General features: G+C 43.0%; 1 protein-coding gene across 4 annotated transcripts in view; it reads left to right on the forward strand.

Moving 5' to 3' along the window:
- TMEM255A (transmembrane protein 255A) overlaps nucleotides 1-22,043 on the forward strand; it is a 58,170-nt gene that overhangs the window by 3,028 nt on the left and 33,099 nt on the right. For 2 of the 4 annotated variants that reach the window (XM_038415710.2, XM_038415709.2), the window contains exons 2-3: nucleotides 2,416-2,558; nucleotides 14,072-14,134. In XM_038415710.2, coding sequence (XP_038271638.1) covers nucleotides 2,416-2,558; nucleotides 14,072-14,134 — 206 coding nt within the window. Of the gene's footprint in view, nucleotides 1-2,415; nucleotides 2,559-7,085; nucleotides 7,134-14,071; nucleotides 14,135-22,043 lie in introns of those variants that run through there. The other 2 variants (XM_038415711.2, XM_043492093.1) reach the window with 2 other exon arrangements.

Raw genomic sequence — 22,043 nt, forward strand, 5'->3', positions numbered from 1 at the left:
CAGAAATAGTAAACAAATCAATAACATTAACAAAGGAGGATTGAGCATCCACCCTGGAGCGGAACTCATCCCCCTACCACAGTGGCAAATTGTGTTAGTTCTGAAATGTACGGTATGTAGAAACTTTTCCCTAGTGGGTTGCACTTTCAGACTGCTTTTAAAAAGTTAAAGGACTTCACTGAAGTTGATGGCTCGGGGCTGGGGGAGGGATGCCAGTGGGTGGAATGGTGAAACTACAGGAAAGGTAATTGGCCAGTGGTATGCAGAGCTAAGGGCCAAATAGTTGTAGCTGGCTGGCTGTCGCTCTGCATGATAACTGACCATGACATCTGCAGCTAAAGTTACTTCAATCAGCCTGGAACTGGAATATTACAGGTATTATTCCATGATCCTGCAACTCTTACTTACATGAGTAAACCTGATTTACTTATGCAGTCCCAATGAAATCAGTGGGAGTCAGAAATACTTGCACAAGTAGAGGTTACAATATTGTGATCTCAGTGGCTGTTCAACAAGATGCTGAAGTGTGTGGTACAGCGATGTCATCTGATGCAATGGGATGTTGATCAGGCTGCACTGATGTCACTGTGTGTAGGGAGGGAGTAGGGAACCTTAAAAAGTTTCTATAATACACAGCGAAATGCAATGCACTGGTCAGTGACCATTCGAGAGACCTACAGAAAACTGGTTTCTTAATGGAGGTGGCCTTCTTAAGGGCTTGTCTACAAACACAAGGTGTTCCACTTTCACTGTATAGGTAGAGTTAAAGCAGTACAATCCATCTTGTGTGCATGCAGTTTTCCTAGTATAAAGGAGTTTTTTACTAGTATTCCTGTATGGGAAGGGGAATAAACTGTACTGTTAAAAGGGACCTTTATATTGATAAAACTGCATCCATAGTAAGGTTTGTACCAATATAACTATTTAGCTAACAAATCATACCCCTAACCTACATCGTTATATAGCAGTACAAAATCTTTATATAAATCAGGAAGAAAGGTGAATTGGGATTACAGCTGATGTGCCTGGGGAATATGGCCTCAAGACAGAAGGCTGTCTCATGAGGCTGATTGCTGTATAGGTTTCACTGTATTTAAAGCGGGGATGGGTGGGAGGGGGGAAGGGGCATGTCTGGACCAGCACTTCTCTGTCTCTGTATAGGGAGCTTTGAGTGTGGGATTCTCCTCTGTTAGGCTGGTCCTTTCTTCTCCCAGCAGAGTTACGGGTTCCTCTGGGCTGGTTCTTTATAATACCAGATAGAGTCTATTGGGGAAGACCTTAGAATGTTTAGAAGTTGGTGTTTGGATGATTCTAAGAACCACAGACTTCGCATAACTCGGATTTAGAATCACCCCAACAGCTCCCAAGAGCACTTGCGATCCAGAAAGCCAGGCAGGGGAGCCTTTGGAAATATGTTATCCTGCTAGCTGGACTTGACTTGTACTCAGCTATGTTTACATAATTTATAAAATTTAATTAGAAGGATTGATCATCAAAGTGATTTAAACTTTGCAAAATATACATTGAATAAGCAGGGTTAAAATAGTGTTTGAACATTACAACTGGTTTTCCTGCTGGCAAATGGAATCATTACTTTATATTTACACTCTTTCAGGCACACTATACATATTTAAATTTATTTTTGAAAAATCTAGTCCATAATCTAAGTATTTATAGGCAGTTTATATACATTTTAATAATCCACAAATTCATTTTACAAACAGCATCTAAAACTAACTGCAGCTTAGTTATAGTTTAATATTTATGACCTGGGATGAGGAAAAATGGTTGTTATTAATGCCCATTTACATAGAAGATTGTGGATACCTGTATTTGTTATCATGTGATGAGATCACCTTTTAAACCCTTCACTTTTAAAGTGGATGGTGGCTGTTTAATTTAACAAAAGCAAATAGACTAAATAATAATTTATTTAATACATGTACTAGTAATAAAATAATATTCCTTGTTAGTTTAATTGTCACAGACATTAAAGGCTAGATCTGGTGTAAATCAGCATAAATCCACTGATGGCAAATGAGCTATGCAGATTTACACCAGCTGAGATCCATAGCTATATATCCAAACAGTGAGAGATATAACTTAATTCCAGACCTACAGTGATTTATATATTCAGCTAAAGCGAGAAATGGCTGATGGAAACAAAAAAGAGCTGAATGTTACATTGTCAGAGAGAAAATCAGCTGTGACAGCATGTGGTGGTGGGAGGGTGACCAGATGTCTCAATTTTATTGGGACAGTCCCGATATTTGGGGCTTTATATGGGCTCCTATTACCTCTCACCCTTTTCACACTTGATATCTGGTCACCCTAGGTGGTGGGAGGGGGACTTTGGGAAATGGTTGCTGTCCCCAGATGGAATTAGCGAATTCTATTGTGTATGTGTGTTTTTAGGGTCATTCAATAGAAGAAAAAGAAATTCCCTCTACGTAACTGTGACTCTCCTCATTGTGTCAGTATTAATTCTTACGGTGGGCCTAGCTGCTACAACAAGAACCCAAAATGTGACTGTTGGAGGTTATTACCCTGGGGTTATTGTAAGTATAGAATTCGTAGGTAGGTCTAGAAAACTTATTGCCTACAAAGTTGTTTGTAATGCTGCAAATGTTATAAAAGGGTGACCCTCTCCTAAATACTAAGGTCTGCTTAGCTACTTTATTGCCACTTATTATGTATTATTGTTTTGCACATTCCAACTCATGTCCATGTGAAAATCCCATCCAGTCAAATTGCGGTCTTCTCCAATCTAGGCTTGCGCAATAATGATATGTTGATCTACACGGCTCCAAATCCTCCAGATAAATATGATTTTTGGCTGACATATGGTTTGTTGTAAAACATTTTTAGTGTTCATAAGTCTGATTAATCCAGTATGGGGTAAGAGAGAGATGCCAAAAACAGCTGGGAAATCAAAGCCCAAAACATTACACACACAAGGTCAGTGGAACTAATCGTGCATAAAGTTACATTCAAAGTTGTTTGCAGGGTCACAGCCCCAGACTGGAAAAAACTTGGAACAGTTGAAGAAGGGGAAAGAAATTAGTGCTAGATTCCTTCGTTTTACAAGCTGACAAGGGATTGATCCATGTCAAAACTGTTAGCATGCCAATTTCTATTTTAAAATTAAAATGGGAAAATAAGATCCTATCACAGAGGGATGTTCAACCTCTTGAAAGTCATTTATAAAGTGTAAACATTTATTTAGTGATCGGAATATGATTTTGGAGCCTAAACACCTTGAAGTTCACTGGTTGGAAGCCAGAGCTGATTGCTAGTGATTGAAAGTTGTTACCTTTTTACAGCGATCTGGCCTATATGAGGAGTGTTGTTAATCTCAATAGAGTTTGTACCTCCTGTGAAAAAGTGTCTCCATCAGCAAAAAAACCAAACCCCTTCACTGTTCCCATTGGCACTCAGATTCTTGAGGGCATTGATTTAATTAACATATTCAGTGTAGCAGGCAGGGCCACCTGACTATTCAGATTGCATCCCTGCCTGTTAGTTTGTTAATCGGCTGGGTGGAAATGTGCGGTGACCTCACGTACCTTTCTGCACATGAGAACATTGTAATCTGTTGCTGGGTTATCCAGTACATACTTAAAATAGCCAGTGTTTCACAACGCTCTGGAGTTTCTCTTTACTCCTTCAAAGAGACTGCTGGAAGGTATGCACATGCTATGAGATTTCCCAAAGAAGTTAGCTTCTATAGCTCCAGAGGAATGGCTTCGTTCTCATTGTAGCACCCTAGGAAAGTCTTGTTCACGCATTTGAATTGCAATAGAACATGCTGAAGTGCAGATCATTCAATGCCCTTGTTATGGCAGAAGATGAAAACCCTAATCCATTGAGTTAACAATTAGTTTTTTTCTGAAAACAGGCGAGTTTTTGGCTCTGTTTGGATATTTTTTCCATAAGGGACTCATTCTATTCTTAGGCTCATTGATTTCCCTGGGAGATCTGTGCAAAGATCAAAGGTAGAATTGTTTCTGTAGGACGTCATCATTAAACACAGACATTTTAATAATACTTAGCACATTTCATCCAGTAGTCTCAAAGTGCTCTATAGGCTATGAGTAAGTAATACCCATTTTATAGATCGGCAGCTGAAGCATAAAGAGGTTATGTGATTTGTCTTAGGTCATGCAGCAGAACTGTAACAGTTCTGAGAAGGAACCAGGCATCCTGAATGCAGTGTCTTGTTTAAAAGAAAACTTATTTATATGCTATCTCTCACCTACTTAGTTAATTTGTGTGGAGTCCTATGTTTTGTTTGAAGTTTGTAATAATAGATTTTACACTATTCTACAGTGTCGACAGTGTTTCTAATAACTGATTGCTTTTTACTGTTAACATGGGAAACATAAGGAACCGGGGCCAGATCCTCAGCTGGCATAACTTGGCATAGCTCCATTGACTTCCCTGCCTGTTTACACAAGCTGAGGATCCGGCCTTGGAGATATAGGTAACACAACACACAGTCATGCTGTAGTGTGGGATCCCTAACCTTTGTGACTCTGAGGGCTCTGTGGGTTATTTGTTGGGAATGCCTAATTTGTGCATTCACAGGAGGCAGTGTGGCCTGTTGGATAGAGCACTGGACTGGGACTCAGTAAACCTGGGTTCTGTTCCCAGCTCTGCCACTGGCCTGCTTGGTGACCTTGGGCAAGACGCTTCTGCTCTCTGCGCCTCAATTTCCCCATGTGTAAAGTGAGGATAATGCTACTCCTTTGTAAAACACTTGGAGATCTACTGGTAAGAGTGCTATTATTGACATAACTTCAGATATGAAAAGTAAAGCACAGCCATCCATTATAACTGCTTTTATGTTTCTAGGCCCTGGTTCAACACAGCATTTATGCATGTGCTTAAGCTTCAGTGAGACTTCAGTATGTGCCTGAAATTAAGAACATAAGAATGGCCAGACTGGGTCAGACTAATGGTCGATCTAGCCCAGTGTCCTGTCTTCTGACAGTGGCCAATGCCAGGAGCCTCAGAGAGAATGAACAGAACAGGGAATCGTCAAGTGATCCATCCCCTGTCGCCCATTCCCAGCTTCTGGCAAACAGAGGCTAGAGACACTTCAGAGCATAGTTTTGCATCCCTGCCCATCCTGGCTAATAGCCGTTGATGGATCCATCCTCCATAAACTATCTAGTTCTTTTTTGAATGCTGTTATAGTCTTGGCCTTCGCAACATCCTCTGGCCGTGAGTTGTGTGAAGAAATACTTCCTTTGGTTTGTTTTAAACCTTCTGATTATTAATTTTATTTGGTGACCCCTACTTCCTGTGTTATGAGAAGGAGTAAATAACTCTTCCTTATTTACTTTCGCCAGACCTGTCATGATTTCATAGACCTCAATCCCCCCTTAGCCGTCTCTTTTCCAAGCTGTAAAGTCCTATCTTATTAATCTCTCCTCATACGGAAGCTGTTCCATGCCCCTAATCATTTTTATTGCCTTTTTATACCTTTTCCAATTCCAATATATCTTCTTTGAGATGGGGTGACTAGATCTGCACATGATATTCAAGATGTGGGTGAACCATGGATTTATATAGAGGCAACATGATATTTTCTGTTTTATTATCTATCCCTTTCCTAATGATTCTCAACATTCTGTTCGCTGTTTTGATGGCCGCTGCACATTGAGTGGATGTTTTCAGAGAACTATCCACAGGGACTCCAAGATCTCTTTCTTGGGTGGTAACAGCTAATTTAGACCCCATCATTTTATATGTATAGTTGGAATTATGGTTTCCAATGTGCATTACTTTGCATTTATCAACATTGAATTTCAGCTGCCATTTTGTTACCCAGTCACCCAGTTTTGTGAGATCCCTTTGTAACTCTTTGCAATCTGCTTTGGACTTAACTATCCTGTTTTATATTATTTGAAAATTTTGCCACCTCATTGTTTACCCCTTTTTCCAGATCATTTATGAATATGTTGAACAGTACTGGTCCCAGTACAGACTCCTGGGGGACCTCTCTCCACTCTGAAAAATGACCGTTTATTCCTATTCTTTGTTTGCTATCTTTTAACCAGTTACTGATCCATGAGAGAACCTTCCCTCTTATTCCATGACATCTTACTTTGCTTAAGAGCCTTTGGTGAGGGACCTTGTCAAAGGCTTTCTGAAAATTTAAGTACACAATATCCTTTGGATCCCCCGTGTCCACATGCTTGTTGACCTCTCAAAGAATTCTAGTGGATTGGTGAAGCATGATTTCCCTTTACAAAAACTATGTTGACTCTTTCCCAACAAATCATGTTAATCTCTGTGTCTGATAAATCTGTTCTTTACTATAGTTTCAACCAATTTGCCTGGAACTGAATTTAGGCTTACTGGCCTGTAATTGCTGGGACTGCCTCTGGAATCTTTTTTTAAAAATTGACGTCACATTAGCTATCCTCCCAGTCATCTGGTACAGAAGCTGATTTAAATGATAGATTACTGTGGTGGGGTGCCTGCCCCACACAGGCAGGAGAAGGGTTAAGGCAGCTTTGGAGAGGCTGCGCAGAACCCAGCCAGTCAGGAAAGGGCTCGCTGGGAGAGCCAATCAAGAGAAGGCTTGCTGGAGCAGCCCATATATAAAGGGCTGCTCAACAGAGAAAAGGCAGTCTCTCTCTGGAGGGCAAGGGGGAAGAACTTTCTGCAGAGGAGCACTGGAGATACTGCAGTGCTGGGTAGGGTAGCAGAGAAATAGGGATGCTCTCGGCTGACCATGGCCAGACTGAGACCCTGAAGCAAGGGCAGGGAAGGTGGTAGGGCGATGGGGGAAGTGGCCCAGGGAAAGTAGGCAGAGGGAATAGGAGGAGGGGCAGTAAGTGGCTGCCAGCTATAGGGTCCCTGGGCCGGATGGGATTGGGTCCCCCTCTCCTTTTTTCCCTACTTGCCAATGAGGAGAGTGGCCTAAATCCAGACTGCAGTTTACCCCTGAAGCCAGGGGCTAGACTAGAAACTGCAATTGGCTGCTGAGGCAAGTAGAGGGACTGAGGACGGCCTGTCCCCTGAAAGGGGGTAGGCAGCTGGCTGGGGCACAGCCAGAGGGGCGTGTCCTGAAGAGGACGCAAGTCCAGATGGTGGAGACGGTGGAGGAAGTGGAAGTAAAGGTGAGTGAGACACCTCTAGTAAAAGGCACCCTGGTGGTCCAAGAGAGCTAATTCCCAGCACAACCAGCAGGAAGCACCGTGGTGGTGTGTCTCCACTGTTACAATTACATACTATAATTAGTGTTTGAAAATGGATTAGAATTTGGGAAGAGAATCTGAGGTTGTGTCTACACTACAAACTCTGGTTGCCGCAGTTAGGATAGTGCATATGTGTGCACACACTTGGCTCCTTGAGTGGACGCTGTGCATACTCACCAGGAGTGCTTGTGTGAATGCACAGTGCAGTACACCGTGGGTAGGCATCCCAGTGTGCAACTTGCTATGATCTCGTTCACTGTCTTTTGTGAAATTTTGGCGATGCATTGTGGGACAGAAACAACTCGCACAGAGGTGACTGGGAGCAAGGGGTCATGTTCCCATCATGCAACTTTCTCCATTCTGTAATGCCATCCTTATCCCATCATTTTTGCACCTTTTTTTTTTTTTTTTTTTAAATCTCACAAACCTGCGTGGCCCTTCTCACTGTCTGCCATCTCTGACAGACTCATGGAGCCTCCACAGCTCTGCACTACTGTCATCAACAGGACAAACGATCCCCTGATATTTGCAGAGCCACAGGAAGAAGTGGAGCAGTGGGGGACATGATGATTTTTGTGGGGGGACAGTTCGCTGTGGGACACAGAAAAAAACAATTCAAGGTTATTGGTGGCATTCATGGAGCAATTGCAGACAGTTGAGTGTTGCATCTGAGTCCAAGAAACAAGCACTGACTGGTGGGATCACATCATAAGGCAGGTTCGGGATGACAAGCTGTGGCTGCAGAACTTTCAGATGCAAAAGGCCACATTCCTGGATCTGTGTGCCCAGCCCTCCAGCACAGGGACACCAGAATGACAGCTGCACTGACAGTTAAGAAGTGAGTGACGGTAACTCAGCGAAAGCTGGCAGTGCTGGATTGCTACTAGTCAGGGGGAAATTGTTTGGGAGTTGGTAAAGCCACAAAGGGGGCTGTTGTCATGCACGTATGGGGGGCCATTAAAGTGCAGACATAGTGGATGGATTTGCAGCAATGGGGTTCCCGAACTGCGGCGAGGCAATAGGGGTATGCTTGCCGTCTGTTTTAGCACCAGCCCACCTTACCACAGAGTACATCAACAGGAAGGGCTACTTTTCTGTGGCTATGCAAGGGTTGGTGAGTCATCGGTAAGGCTATGATTTAGTCACAGAGGTCATGGAAGTCACAGAATCCTGAGCACCAGGTGGTGGGGGAGCCCTGCAGCTCCCAGTAGTTGCAGGCGGCAGGGGGAACCCCCACAGATTCCGGCAGCAGTGGTATCCCGCCACCCCCCGTGGCTGCATGCGACTCCTAGCCCCTGTGCAGCTGCCCCGCTTAAGGTGGTGTAGAGACCCGCAGATCCCCATTTTGTCACATATATTTTTAGTAAAAGCCACAGACAGGTCACGGCTTCCGAGAAGTTTTCTTTTTTGCTTGTGACAAAATCTTAGCCTTCGTCATCCGGGATACTTCACCAACATCAGTGTGGGCTGGTCAGGGAAGACACTCGCACCGTTAAGAGCACAGGGCTGTTCAGAAAGCTCTGAGCAGGGACATTTTTTCCTGACCAGCAGATTACCATTGGGGATGTTGAAGTGCCAATAGTGATCCTGAGGAACCCAGCCTACCCCTTGCTCTCCTGGCATATGAAGCCGTACGACAGCCACCTCACAGCACCAAGGAAAGATTCGCCTACTGGCTCAGCAGGTGCAGAATGACAGTTGAATGTATGTTTGGTAGATTGAAGGGATGCTGGCGTTGTTTACTCACCAGATTGGATCTCAATAAAAAAACTATCCCAATGGTTATAGCTTCATGTTGTATCCTGCCCAGTATCTGTTAGGCAAAGGGGTAAAAGTTACTGCCAGGGTGGAGGGCCGAGGTGGAGCAGCTGAGTTCGCACGGCCAGACTGAGTTTGCACAGCCAGACACCAGGGCTTTTAGAGCTAAATGCGGAGCTATGCAGCTGAGGAGGCCTTGAAAGAGCTTTTTGACAGTCAGCTGCAGTAATGTGGTGTGGTGAACTGTGCTCTGCCTGGCCCTGCAGTTCTGGGGGCTGTTAGGAATTGTGTGGTGCTTGGTGTACATCTATGACTATAACCCTGTCTGGTAATGCACCTATTAATTTTGCAATGCTTATTGTATATTCATAATTATTACTCGGTGTTTGTCACTGATCCTGTGAGTTCTGGCGCCCTGTATAATAACAAGTAGTGGGCGCTTTCAGTAGCACTTGGCATTCTGCAGCATATACTATGAAGTAATAAAAAGGAATTATTTACCAAAAAATAGATTTTATTGCATATCAAAACCAGTGCAAAATTCCAACGTGCAATTAAAAAGCAAATAATTTAATTCACAAGTTTGTATTGTAACAGAACTTCACAAGAGGAACGAACACTCCTGTCCAATTCAGTTCATATTGGCTACACATACAGCAATTGTAGCTCTCACAGGTCAGTGTATGTGAAGCAGCCCATCATGCCATGTGAAATGTTGGGGTGTGGATGTGTAGGTAGATGCTCAAATCGTGTTCTCCAATGACTGCAAAGGGAGGCGAGCCCATGATTGTTGGACCTGTAGGTCATCAAGGTCTGCAGCATCTGTGTTTGCTGCCGGAGAAGCCCCATTATATCCTGGTGCATCTCCCTCTGTGTCTTCTGGGGCTTTCTCCTGTCTGCTCTTTCCCTGTCCATTCTCTCTGCAATATTCACTTTCCAGGCCCTCTGCTCCCAGTCTGATGCAGCCCTGACTTGCAGGCTCTCACTAAACGTATTCTCCCATGTCCTCTTCTTTCTTCTCCTTATCATGGTCAGGTGTCTGAAGGGGGGGACCCCTTGTTGGAATTTTTAATAATGGAAATATTAATATGGGAGATAAATTCCTTTAAGTCCAAAGGCCAAATGGTTATTTTATACAATTGCTCTACCCCCAACACAGTAGCAAAGTATTCATAAGCATATGATCAGTATGCTTACAAATCGGCAAGACCCAGGGAAAACCGTCTCATTCTGGTGGGGTCCAGCATGATCAGGTAGCGTCTGACAAAGAATCCTCAAATTCATAACTCTTTTTGCAAATGTATGATGTAATGGCCAATTACTGACTTCAGCTAAAAAAAACACTTTGAGACAGCTCACCCTTATGTTCAGCCTTAATCTAGATAAGATTCACAACACCCTTTTTCCCTGAGGCCTTTTCTCCCGATTGCTTCTTGCTGACCAGCAGTTCTTCCATTGCTTCTGGGTTCACATAGGCCCTAATTTTTGAGATAACATTGGCATGTGTGGCGAGAAGATCCATGCTGGCTCCTTTTAAGACAGATTCCATCTGTCGTATTTAAAACTATCTGCCGTCGCCCCCTAAGTTCCCTGTAAGCTGCATGGCTGTGCAGACACTCAAGAAACCCACCTAGGGACCTGCCGCAGCTGGGGGAGGGATGCCCCTGCTGCTGGCTCCCAACCTGCTGGGGCGTGGGGCACCCCTTCCCCAACCCCAACTCTGGGAATGCCCCTCATTTCCGGCCCCATCCCAGAGCCCAAATCCCCAGCTGGAGCCCTCACACCCCTTCACCTCAACCCTCTACTCCAGCCCTGAGCCCCTCATCCCCGGCTCCATCCCAGAGCCCTCACCCCCTTCACCCCAATCCTCTGCTCCAGCCCTGAACCCCTCATCCCCAGCCCCATCCCAGAGCCCTCACGCCCTGCACCCCAGTCCTCTGCTCCAGCCCTGAGCCCCTCACACCCCTGCATCCCAACCCTCTACTCCAGGCCTGAGCCCCTCATCCTGGGCCTCATCCCCGGGCCTGCATCCCCAACCAGAGCCCTCACACCACTTCACCCCCCGCAAAAAGTTGTATGTCTGTAAAAAGTTGTATGACCAATTCTGAAAAACAAAACCAAACAATAAAAAAATACCTGGTGTTTGCAGTTTTCTTGCTACTCTAATAAAATATGAATTATTTGTGCTAAGAGAAGTTAAATCATGGCAGGTGGATAAGATAGGAGCACAAACTGAGAGCAAATCTCTAATCTATCATACTCATTATTGCTACTGTAGCACCTTATCTGACCCCCATCACTACAGTGTCTGAGCACCTTACACTCTTTCAATGTATTTATCCTCACAACACCCCTGTGAGGCAGGGAACTATTTTCCAGATGGAGAACTGAGGCACGGAGAGGCTAAGTGACATGCCCAAGGTCACATGGAAGGTCTGTGGCGGAGCAAGGAATGGAATCCAGATCTCCTATGTCCCAGGCGAGTGCCTTAAGTCCTGGACTATCCTTCCTGTAATGCATTTTAGTGAGCAGGCTTCCGAATTTCCTTTTCAAAACCATCCTCCCACTGTCCAAGTGGTTACATTTCAGATACCCCCGCCCCAGAAGAAAACCATCAAAATAGGAAATCACAGAAATTATTACTTGACACTTTATTCTTTTCGTGCCATTAGTTATTCATAAAATGCATAAATCAACATCAAGATATCTGGGGTTAATTTTATTGTTTAGCAAAACTAGCTAAGTAATTGCCTCTTTACATGATACATTATGCCTCCTAGGGATCCTGCCTATTTTTGCCAGTGTACCTTGTGCATGACATTGCTCTGGATAGCAGATTCTTATGATGACATTTTGGGGACAAAACTTGAATTTAAGGTACAAGAAGAAAAACACACCAACAAAAAGTCAACGTGTGAGCGGAGAATTGGAGTGACAGATATTTAAGGGAGTATTTGGTGGGTGTAGGCAAGATTGCCATCCCCATGTGTTCAAAAATCATGAGCCAGGCCCAAAAAATTACAAGCTTGTCTTAAAAACAATGAGATTTTTTTTTAAAAAAGTTATAAATTTATCTTTGGGTTTTAGAGACTTCAGATTTCATAATTTCAAGCTTTTCTCCACAACTGAGGGCTAGAAACCTTTTTGTTTGGTTTAAGGAAAGCTGAAATTCTCATGTAATCACACGAGTCTAGGAGCTGGGAGTTTAAAAAGAAAAAGCACCACCAAATATCATGAGACTTGATCTGTAAGACAGCTGGGTTTGGAAATGTGACTGTTTTTGTGGAGGCCACACAATGCTTACTGAGATGTCTTCATATTACATCCAAATGTAAGTGTAAAAGGCCATTCAGGGAAGCTATGTACTCTTTTGATGTGACAGCAGATTCCAATGCCACCCTAAATGCCATCTCTTTCTTACAGTACTAACACAGCTTTAGTTGTTTTGTTTTTTCCTTCACTGAATGTAGCCACCAGTGTATAACATGACAACTCAGGCTCACTGAGTTGTCTTTCCCTTTGATGATGAATGAAGTCTGGTAAATACCAATAAAGTATTTTTCTGTCTACCCCTGCTATACTGGGTGGACAGACCCATAGACACTGTTACTGCTGCACCTGCACAAGTTTCATTCTTACTTTTCTTTTTCAGTTATTATTGCATTTCACCTTTTGGTCTGTGGCTATTCTCTACAGCGAAGTGCACATTTCTCTTTAAATGTATGTCAGATCAATTTTGTACAGACACATGCAAGCTTTCTTAAATATCTGCTCTAGATACCTGCTAAACCACCTTGCCCTGCTGTTTAAACGCTGTCAGGTGAAAAGAGCTAACTATAGCTTTGTTGCTAATAATGCTGTAGATTCCTATGTTGAAATAATTTTAAAACTGTAATTTGATATTTGTGAGTTTTGCTGTTTGACTCCTTTTTGCTCAGTTTGGACAATGGAAATAGACCAGTCAGTTTCATTTTCTGGTTCTTTTGCATTACACAATAATACTGAAGTATTTGGGTTGCAAACAAAGCAGGGAAGGACTTAAATCCAAACATCTGTTTTCATTCACTTTGTGTTGGCTAAATTTCATGGACATTTCTATTAATATAGGTTGTATAAAACAAATTTTCCTTTTCCAGAACTTAAATGTGGATCACAAGCTACTTGACTCTGTTCCTTGAATCATTCTAACGTGGTCATTCAGGGACACTCTTTCCTGTTTTATTTCTTGGGTAGCTGCTACCAGCATCTAGACCAAAATCCTCAAAACCTACAACAGCTGATCAATTGGGTTTTCAGATTTAATAAGAGGATCAATAGCATTCAATCATTAAGTTAATAAGCAGACTATATAAAACAGGCACAGCAGGATCTGTTGTACTGAGACATTATGCTGACTAAGTGCAGTGAGATTATTTTCCAGTGGTTTGCTTTAGGATTATTGTTAATTATCCTCAAAAGCATCTCGTGACACCCCTTTAAATGAGGCAGGAATGGAAGAAGTTAAATGAGTGCTAGTATGAATGTCAGTGCAATAAATACAAAAATGTACTTCTAATGACTAACAATCTCATTGTTTAAGATTTTGATGATCCTTGGTACAGTCACTTAAGCCCAGATCTTGCAAACATTTATTGCATAGTCCCATTGATTTCCATGGGTCTGCTCCACATACATGAAGTTACTTGCGTGCATAAATGTTTGCTGGAGGGGGCGTGAGTGGGCCAACCTTTTTCCAAGAAGACCAGCAATACAAATTCTCATCTTGCATCCATTTTCCCATTTCTAAATTTTTTTAAATTTTTTATATTTTTACGTTTATATATTTTTTTATTTTTATATGCTTGAGGTAATTTTTATTGCCATGTAAATTGTGTACTCAGCAATTTCAGGTAGGAAGAATTAGAGGCACCACACCACTAACATGATTCCAGCATTTATTTTCTTCAGCTGCATGAAATTTTAAATTTGGGCCTCTTGTAAAAAGAGGAAAGGTTAAATGTTTGAAATACATTTTTTTTGTTGCTTCTAACCCTACTTGGTGTGTTTGCTAACTATGTTGGGTATCTTCCATATGTAAACATTTGCAATATGTTGCTTTTCAGCTTGGTTTTGGGTCATTTCTTGGAATAATTGGATCAAACTTGATAGAAAACAAAAGACAAATGGTAAGTTCAGTATCCGTGTAGCTAATTTATTTTAAAAATTACCAAAACAAATAGTAATAAACCTTCTTTTTAAAGTGCTAGAATGTGTTTGCCTAGCACTAAAGTAGCACCTTTGTCAGCCTTACATTTTTGTAGGCTTGTTGAACAGTAATGAATGAACTTCCATGTCTTTGTCTCATTTGTAGTTAAGTTTAAAGGGCTAGCTATTCCGCTGCTGTAATTCACTGTAGCTCCATTAAGGTCATTAGAGCTGCCCTGACCTTACCAGCTGAGGATGTAGTCCAAAAACCCTAAATAAAAAGAGCCAGCACAATAGTATTACTGATAAACCAAAAATACTCTTTAAGTCTGGAACCCACAGTCCTTCCTTAGGGAAAACTTCTGCTTTGCTGGTGCCTTGCATATGACGCTCCTGTTACATGTATTAACAGAGTGGTTTGTCCATGGACTGGAGAGCTGGCGCCTAAGTAGTATCTGGCTGGTGAATCTTGCCCATATGCTCAGGGTTTAGCTGATTGCCATATTTGGGGTCGGGAAGGAATTTTCCTCCAGGGCAGATTGGAGAGGCCCTGGAGGTTTTTCGTCTTCCTCTGTAGCATGGGGCATGGTTGACTTGAGGAAGGCTTCTCTGCTCCTTGAAGTCTTTAAACCATGATTTAAGGACTTCAATAGCTCAGACATGGGTGAGGTTTTTCATAGGAGTGGGTGGGTGAGATTCTGTGGCCTGTGCTGTGCAGGAGGTCGGACTAGATGATCAGAATGGTCCCTTCTGACCTTAGTATCTATGAATCTAAGTCTTTACAGAATGAGCCAGGTGAGAGGAATCAGGTGATTCCAGTATAAAAGGATCAGGAAGTTGTGGCGAAGGGGGAGAAGCTTAGGAAACTGCAGCTATGCGTTTAGACACCTAAGGGAGTAGTCGAAGGCTCCTGCAGGGCCCTGGGTCACCAAGTGGAAGACATCAGCTGTGAAAGCCTGTGGAGAAGGGCAAACTCCAGGCAGGAGGTACTGGGAAGCAGACAGACCGACCGACCCTCAGGGAGGAAGGGCTGTGCTCAGCTAAAACTGGGATGAAGCCTGTGAGAGTTTGAGTTCTGTTTTCAAAGACTTTGTGTTATTTTGGAGAGAGAGACTGAACTAGGGGTAGGGCCTGGAGGGCCAGTGTGCACCTAGAGACTAAATAAATGGGACCCCTTGAGGGGATCTTTGAATTACCTGGGGACTGAAGAAAGAGAAGGGCAGGGCACTGCAGACTGACCTCTGGCCACAAGGGACAGCCAACCCTGTTACAGGAGGCCAGAATATTAGCCTTTTTTTCAACTGAATCACATTGGTGACTCGTATTCAATTTATGATCCACTATAACACCCCCCTCCCCCATCCTTTTCAGCACTATTACTGCCTAGCCAGTTATTCCCCATTTTGTGGTTGTATGTTTGTTTGTTTTTCCTTCCCAAATAAAATACTGTACGCTTGTCCTTACTGAATTTCATTTTGTTGATTTTTTTCAAACCAATTCTTTAATTTGTCAAGGTCATTTTGAATTCTCATCCTGTTCTCCAAAGTGATTGCAACCCCTCCCAGCTTGGTGTCATCCGCAGATTTTATAAGTGTACTTTCCACTCCATTATCCAAGTCCTTAACGAAAATATTGAATAGTTCCAGACCCAGGACTGGATCGCTGCAGGAGCCCACTTGATACCCCCTCCCAGTTTGGCAGTAAACCATTGATAATTACTTTTTGAGTATGGTCTTTCAAACACTTGTGCACTCACCTTATAGTAATTTCGTCTAGTACCCATTTCCCTAGTTTGCCTATGAGAATGTCAAGTGGAACTGTGTCAAAAGCTTTAGTAAAATCAAGCTATATGATGTCTGCAGTTATCCCCCTATCCACTAGGCCAGTAACCCAGTCAACGAAGAAAATTAGGTTGGTTTGTAATGATTAGTTCTTGAGAAATCCATGTTGGTTATTACTAATAACCCTATTATCCTCTAGATGCTTACACATTGATTTTATAATAATTTGTTCCAGCATCTTTCCAGTTAGGCTGACTGGTCTGTAATTTCCTGTGTCCTGTTTGTTCCCTTTTTTAAAGATAGGTACGACTTGCCCTTCTCTGGGACTTCATCCATCCTCCATAAGTTCTCCAAGATAATCACTAACAGTTCTGAGATTGCTTCAGCTAGTTCCTTCTGTACCCTAGGGTGAATTTCATCAGGTCCTGCCAACTTGAATACATCTAACTTATCTAAATATTTTTAACCTGTTCTTTCCCTACTTTGACTTGTATTCCTTCCCCTCTGTTAATATTAATTGTGCTATGTATTTGGTCACAATTTACCTTTTTAGTGAAGACTGAAGCAAAATAAGCATTAAACATCTCAGCCTCCATGATGTCATCAGTTATTAGCGCTCTTTCCTGGCTAACTAGAGGACCTATACTTTCCTTGTCTTCCTTTTTATCTGAATGTATTTATAGAATGTCGTCTTATTTCCTTTTATGTCCCTTGTTAGGTGTAACTCATTTTGTGCCTTAACTGTTTAGATTTGCATGAGGAGTGATTATGCATGAGAATACGTAGAGAAGTTTGTCATGAATGTTCCAAACTTGCCGTGCTCAGAACTTGAAACACTGTTGTTTCTTCTGTTGTTAGCAGTGTGCATGCAGCTTATCTGAGGAATGTATGGGAAATGACCACTCCTTTCACTGAATAACTCCAATCTGCAGTACTGAACTTCTTGAAATTAAAAAAAAAAAATAAGCTGAGATGAAGCATGGAAAATATGAGCCCCACAGGAGTTGTTTTGAGAAAGTTTAAGTTTTGAGCAACTGAAAAGGTGTCAGAGGGGGAGGTCAGGATGGAACTTGGAACAGAACTGTATTTATGTGGGAACTACCTGAGCCCATAACTGAACCTATTCGCAACAGAAAACCTACACGTTATGTTCCTCCTCCTCATCCCTTAATGTTCAGGAAAGCAGGGTACCAGGATAATGGCCAAGAGATTTCCCTGTAGCACCTCATATTCCAACATATCAAAGCACTTTATGCACCTCAGGTGACACCTGCAAAAAAGGGGGGAAATGAGCTTGTGCCCCACCTTTTTTTTTTCTTCCTCCTTGTTTGTCATGTAGGAAAGGCCTGAAATAATTATTTTCACAAAAAGTTACTTCTTGCTTGTAAATTCAGGTCCTATGAAGCCTGCAAGACTGCAGTATTTGAAGAAATAGTGAAATGATATCACAAGAGCAATAAGAGGGAAAAGTTGGGCAGGGAAGGGATTTTTAATCAGGCTTTTCAAAATTGTTTTCCTTTTTGCTTATATCCATTTAACTCCAATTCCTGACTAATTCTTTGGAGAAAGGAAGCCTTTGTTAAAGAATGAACATCTTCCCTCTCCCATTTTGTCAGCTGAGGTTTGAGAGATAACAATGTACATCCTTGGAGAACCCCAGCAAGTCCTCCAGCAAAACCAAGGGAAACCAGTGTTGTCAGCCCTGATATTTATAAGGTAAAAAAACAAGCAAGAAAGAAAAATGTAAACAACCCTTTTGGGCTGTCTTTAAGAAGCAAAAATTAGCACATGGGAGCACTCTGGCCCGATCCAGGAAAATATTTAAGCACAGACTTAACTTTAAGCATGTGCACTGTCCCCTTAAACTCAGTGGAACTACTCAAGTGCTTAAAGTTAAGCGCATGCTTGAGTACTTTGCTGGACTGAGCCAGGGTACTCAGCACGCTGTACGATCAAGCCCCATGTCTTTCCTGTGCTCCTATCATACTGTATTTGAAATCATTTTTAACAAGTCACTTTTCTGAGGGGTGATGCACAATTTGTTTTTGGCCTTACTGTCTTTAAGCAATCAATCTAAAATCAGATTAAATATTTATTTTAAAGCCAAATGATGTGGCATGATTTATATGGGGGGCTAGTGGGAGTGCTAATCCGACAGACAGCCCCAAGAGTGATTAAAACCGAAAAACCTTCTGGAAACAATGGTATGCTTTAGAAAAAAAAAAATAGGTGAAATGTCCATCAGATATTTATAGAGCAGTGTCACTGAGTAATGTAGGTGGTGGAAGTGGGGCGGCAGATTGTAATTGAAACATGATCAACTTCTCAGACTTCATACGCAAAAGTATTTTAATGCAGTATATCTGAGGGTGGGGGTCGATCATGCTCTTTATTCCTTATGGCTTTATTTTCAAGCACCTCTCCAACAGGGTAGCATAAAACAAGAGATTTATTTTTCATCCAGTAACAAAAGGATCCAAACTATAGATATGAGAAGCTGTAAATGACAGGAAAACAAGATACATCAACGTTCCCCTAATATCCGCTAAAATGAGAAGAGAAACTGTTGCTTCAGTATTCCAGCTCTGATATAGAGGTTTGTGCCTTGGCTAACATGGACCTTGCCGAACATTCACTTTAAGCCTTTTCTAGGATGCTCTCATGCTGCTGGGGCTGGCGAGCAGGTTCTCAAACTTTTTCATAGCGTACTGTAGACCATCTCTTAACAGGAGAACTGCTTCATGCACAATTCCCTTCCCATCCACAATTGTGTCGCAGCCCTGTGGCAATTACAATAATTGCTTACACTGAAAACTAAGGTGGTGGAAGGCATTTAAAGTATTCTATGCTGTCTTTTTAATGTGATTGAGTGGATGACACAAAGAGGGTTAGCTTTGTGGGAACAGCCAGCTCTTTGTAGACCACCAAAAATTGGTCCTTAGAGCAATGTGGAAGCCACTGCTCTGTAGGAACTATAGTGATTTGTGAATCCCACTCATTGCTTAGAAGTCTTCCTTCAAACTAAATGCAAAGCTGAACCCAGCCTCTAGGACGTGGTCTTCTCCAAAGGATGCTAGTCGGTTTGGCCCATTTCCCCACTCAAGAGACTGGTTAGTCAGAACTATAATGTGGATCTCTCTCTGTGCTGCAAAATTTGTGTCACAGTTATGGGGCTGCTGGTCTCTCTGAGGTGTTTGGCCTCATGCCCTTATCTGTCTCGGGGAGGAGAATTTCCCACTGTTAGACTGGAATCTGGGTACAACACCCCGCTGGTGCCACCCACTTATTACCATGCAGGCCTGACTAGACATCTGCATTTCTTCCCTTGGGAAACATGTGATTGACAGCCTTCATAAAACAAGCAGGTTTCTTGGAGAATGGAACAAAGCATTAGAGAAACGAATTTCAAAACAGCAAACAGCCAGCATGCATGTTTAGTCACCCAATCTTTCACTTCACTAATAGCTATGTTAGATGGGTTCCTTCTTAAACTGGGCTTGCTCTGGTCCTGTAACTGTCATTATTTTAGGAAGCCCAGGAGTTGTGGGCCCCAGCCTGGTCATTGATTTGATTCCAGAGTGTCAGTGTGTGTCACTGTCTCCTGGACTATGTTTTTCCCCTCAGGGAACACCCTTTTCTCAAAGCCCTACATGCCTTGGCTGTGGATGAATCCAATTATTCTATTGCTCAATGGCTTTTATTACAGGGCCTAGGTGTGAAGACTTCCCTTAGCTTCCGACTGGTTTTCCCAGTGGCCCAGCCAGAGCATCTAAGGCCATGTCTACACAACAAAATTATGTCGATCTAACTTGCATTGGCATACGGCCACTGCAATTATTAAATCGCTTGCGTGTGCACACACTTGGCTTCTTGTGTCAACAGTGTGCGTCCTAACCACGAGGGCTTGTATTGATAGTATTGTCAGCATGGGGCATAGTGAGATGGCTCCTGAAAGCCAGTAACAGTCGATGTAAGCAACACAGTGTCTAAACTGACACCACATTGACCTAATTACATCAACTGTGATTCTTTGCCGCACGAGGAGCTGGTGTTACTATATGGGCAGAGGGAGGCACTTACATCGGCAGGAGCCAAATTTAAGTGAAGACACTTCCACAGTGAGGTCGATGCCAGACAGCTTAGGTCAGCCTAACCTTGCAGTGTAGACCAGGCCTAAGATACTGCTCCAGGGATGGTTGCTCCGTGGTTGGGCAGCTAGACGCCTTCAGCCATAATGGCTTGCAATCACACGTCTCACGTCTGTGCGATTAAACTGTCTGCTCTCTCTGACATTCCAACATAGTTTTGTCCAGGATTGGATGCCTTTTTGAAGAGCGCACTGTTCCATCCCCATTAGCGTGATGACCGTGCACATACTATGTGAGGTCACACCGGTGGGGTGGGGGTCTTGGAAGTACCGGAATGTCTAGTATTCCAGGAATGCACGAATGGCCATCCTACACTTAGACATCCTGCACATTTTGGGAGTACAGATGAATGTTCATTGTCGAGCACCTCCACATTCATCACAACCAGTAATACAGTTTAGCACAGTTGGCCACACTGTTCCCTCTAAGCTGAGCGCATGTCCACGCACACACAGATCCTAAACCCTGCATGCACGGCAAACACCGCACACACAAAAATTTGCACAGAAGCACAACAATTTGCACAGAAGAAATTTTTGCGCACACAGCCTGTCAAAAATTAGAGGGAACATTGGTTGGCCGCCCCTGCAGGAGAAGTCCAGGAATAGGGGTTGCTGCTGGCCAGGGCCAATGTAGTTTGCAAAGCAGGAGAAGCACCTGCCATCGCTGATCCTAGTGCTAGCCAGTGCTGTCTAGCCCTCCATTTCATGAGTGCTCTGTTCACTGCAGAGTGCATGTATAGTCCCATACATGAAAGTGGCTCACACAATTTAACAAGATGTCTTGCCGCAGTAGGTGCATAACAAATGTTGCAGAGCTAGCTTATAGCAGAGAACCCGGCCCTATGTGTCTGATGTGGTATGAAGGTGTTTGTTTCACTTAGCCCCACCCATGTTTATTGCAATCCACATTTGTTGCAACAGCAACACGTTCCCTTGTGATGTGGTCATTCCCCCAGCAGGCTCATGGTGCTGCAGCACCAGCATATTCGGGTGCTGGCTGAGTAACCACGATCAGATTACGCCTGCCCTGCATTCTTTATGGGGCTGCCTATAAAATAAGAGAGTGATTTGAAGTTTTCAGAGTAGCAGCCGTGTTAGTCTGTATTCGCAAGAAGAAAAGGAGTACTTGTGGCACCTTAGAGACTAACAAATTTATTAGAGCATAAGCTTTCGTGAGCTACAGCTCACTTCATCGGATGCATCCGATGAAGTGAGCTGTAGCTCACGAAAGCTTATGCTCTAATAAATTTGTTAGTCTCTAAGGTGCCACAAGTACTCCTTTTCTTTTTGACTTGAAGTTGGCTCTGTTGCATTTTTTCGAAGCCCTGAGCAGCCTATCAGGGCACGTCTATGCTACAGCAGCAGCCTCGACGCTTCCTACGTGGAAGGACGGGTTTTTTCCCGTCAATGTAGTTAATCCATCTCTCTGACTGATGGCAGCTATGTTGACGGAAGAAAAGAATCCTTCCATCGACCTGGCTGCATCTACGCTGGGGGTTAGTTTGATCTAAGTATGACAATATAGGTGTAACATTTTTCTATATCCGAAGCAGTGTAGAGAGGTCGATTTCATGTTCACCTGTAAACCAGGCCTGGTTTGTTAACCTGATCAGGATATTGCCCTTGGGGCCTGTCCAAAAAGGTATCTGTGACCCCAGCAAGGACCACACCATGACCTTAGGTTGGCTGGTGATTGCAACTTTGCTGTGGGAGCAGCTAGCGCTTGGAACATGGTTCCTGTCTGTGTTTTGAGTGTGTCCACTCCTGGCCTTTATTCCTGTTAGACACCCCTGGTTTTACAAGGATGGTTCATATGTTACATGTTTACATAATATTCACTGAATTGTTTAGGGCCTGGGTGAGGCTTTAAAAATATTGCTTTCTCCATGACCTGCTGCAGTGCATTAGCTTGGTAAAAGCCTCCAGCAGAATTGTTCAACACTGAGGAAAAGCATTTGA

The sequence above is a fragment of the Dermochelys coriacea genome, chromosome 9 (assembly GCF_009764565.3).
Source record: "Dermochelys coriacea isolate rDerCor1 chromosome 9, rDerCor1.pri.v4, whole genome shotgun sequence".
Taxonomy (NCBI): domain Eukaryota; kingdom Metazoa; phylum Chordata; order Testudines; family Dermochelyidae; genus Dermochelys; species Dermochelys coriacea.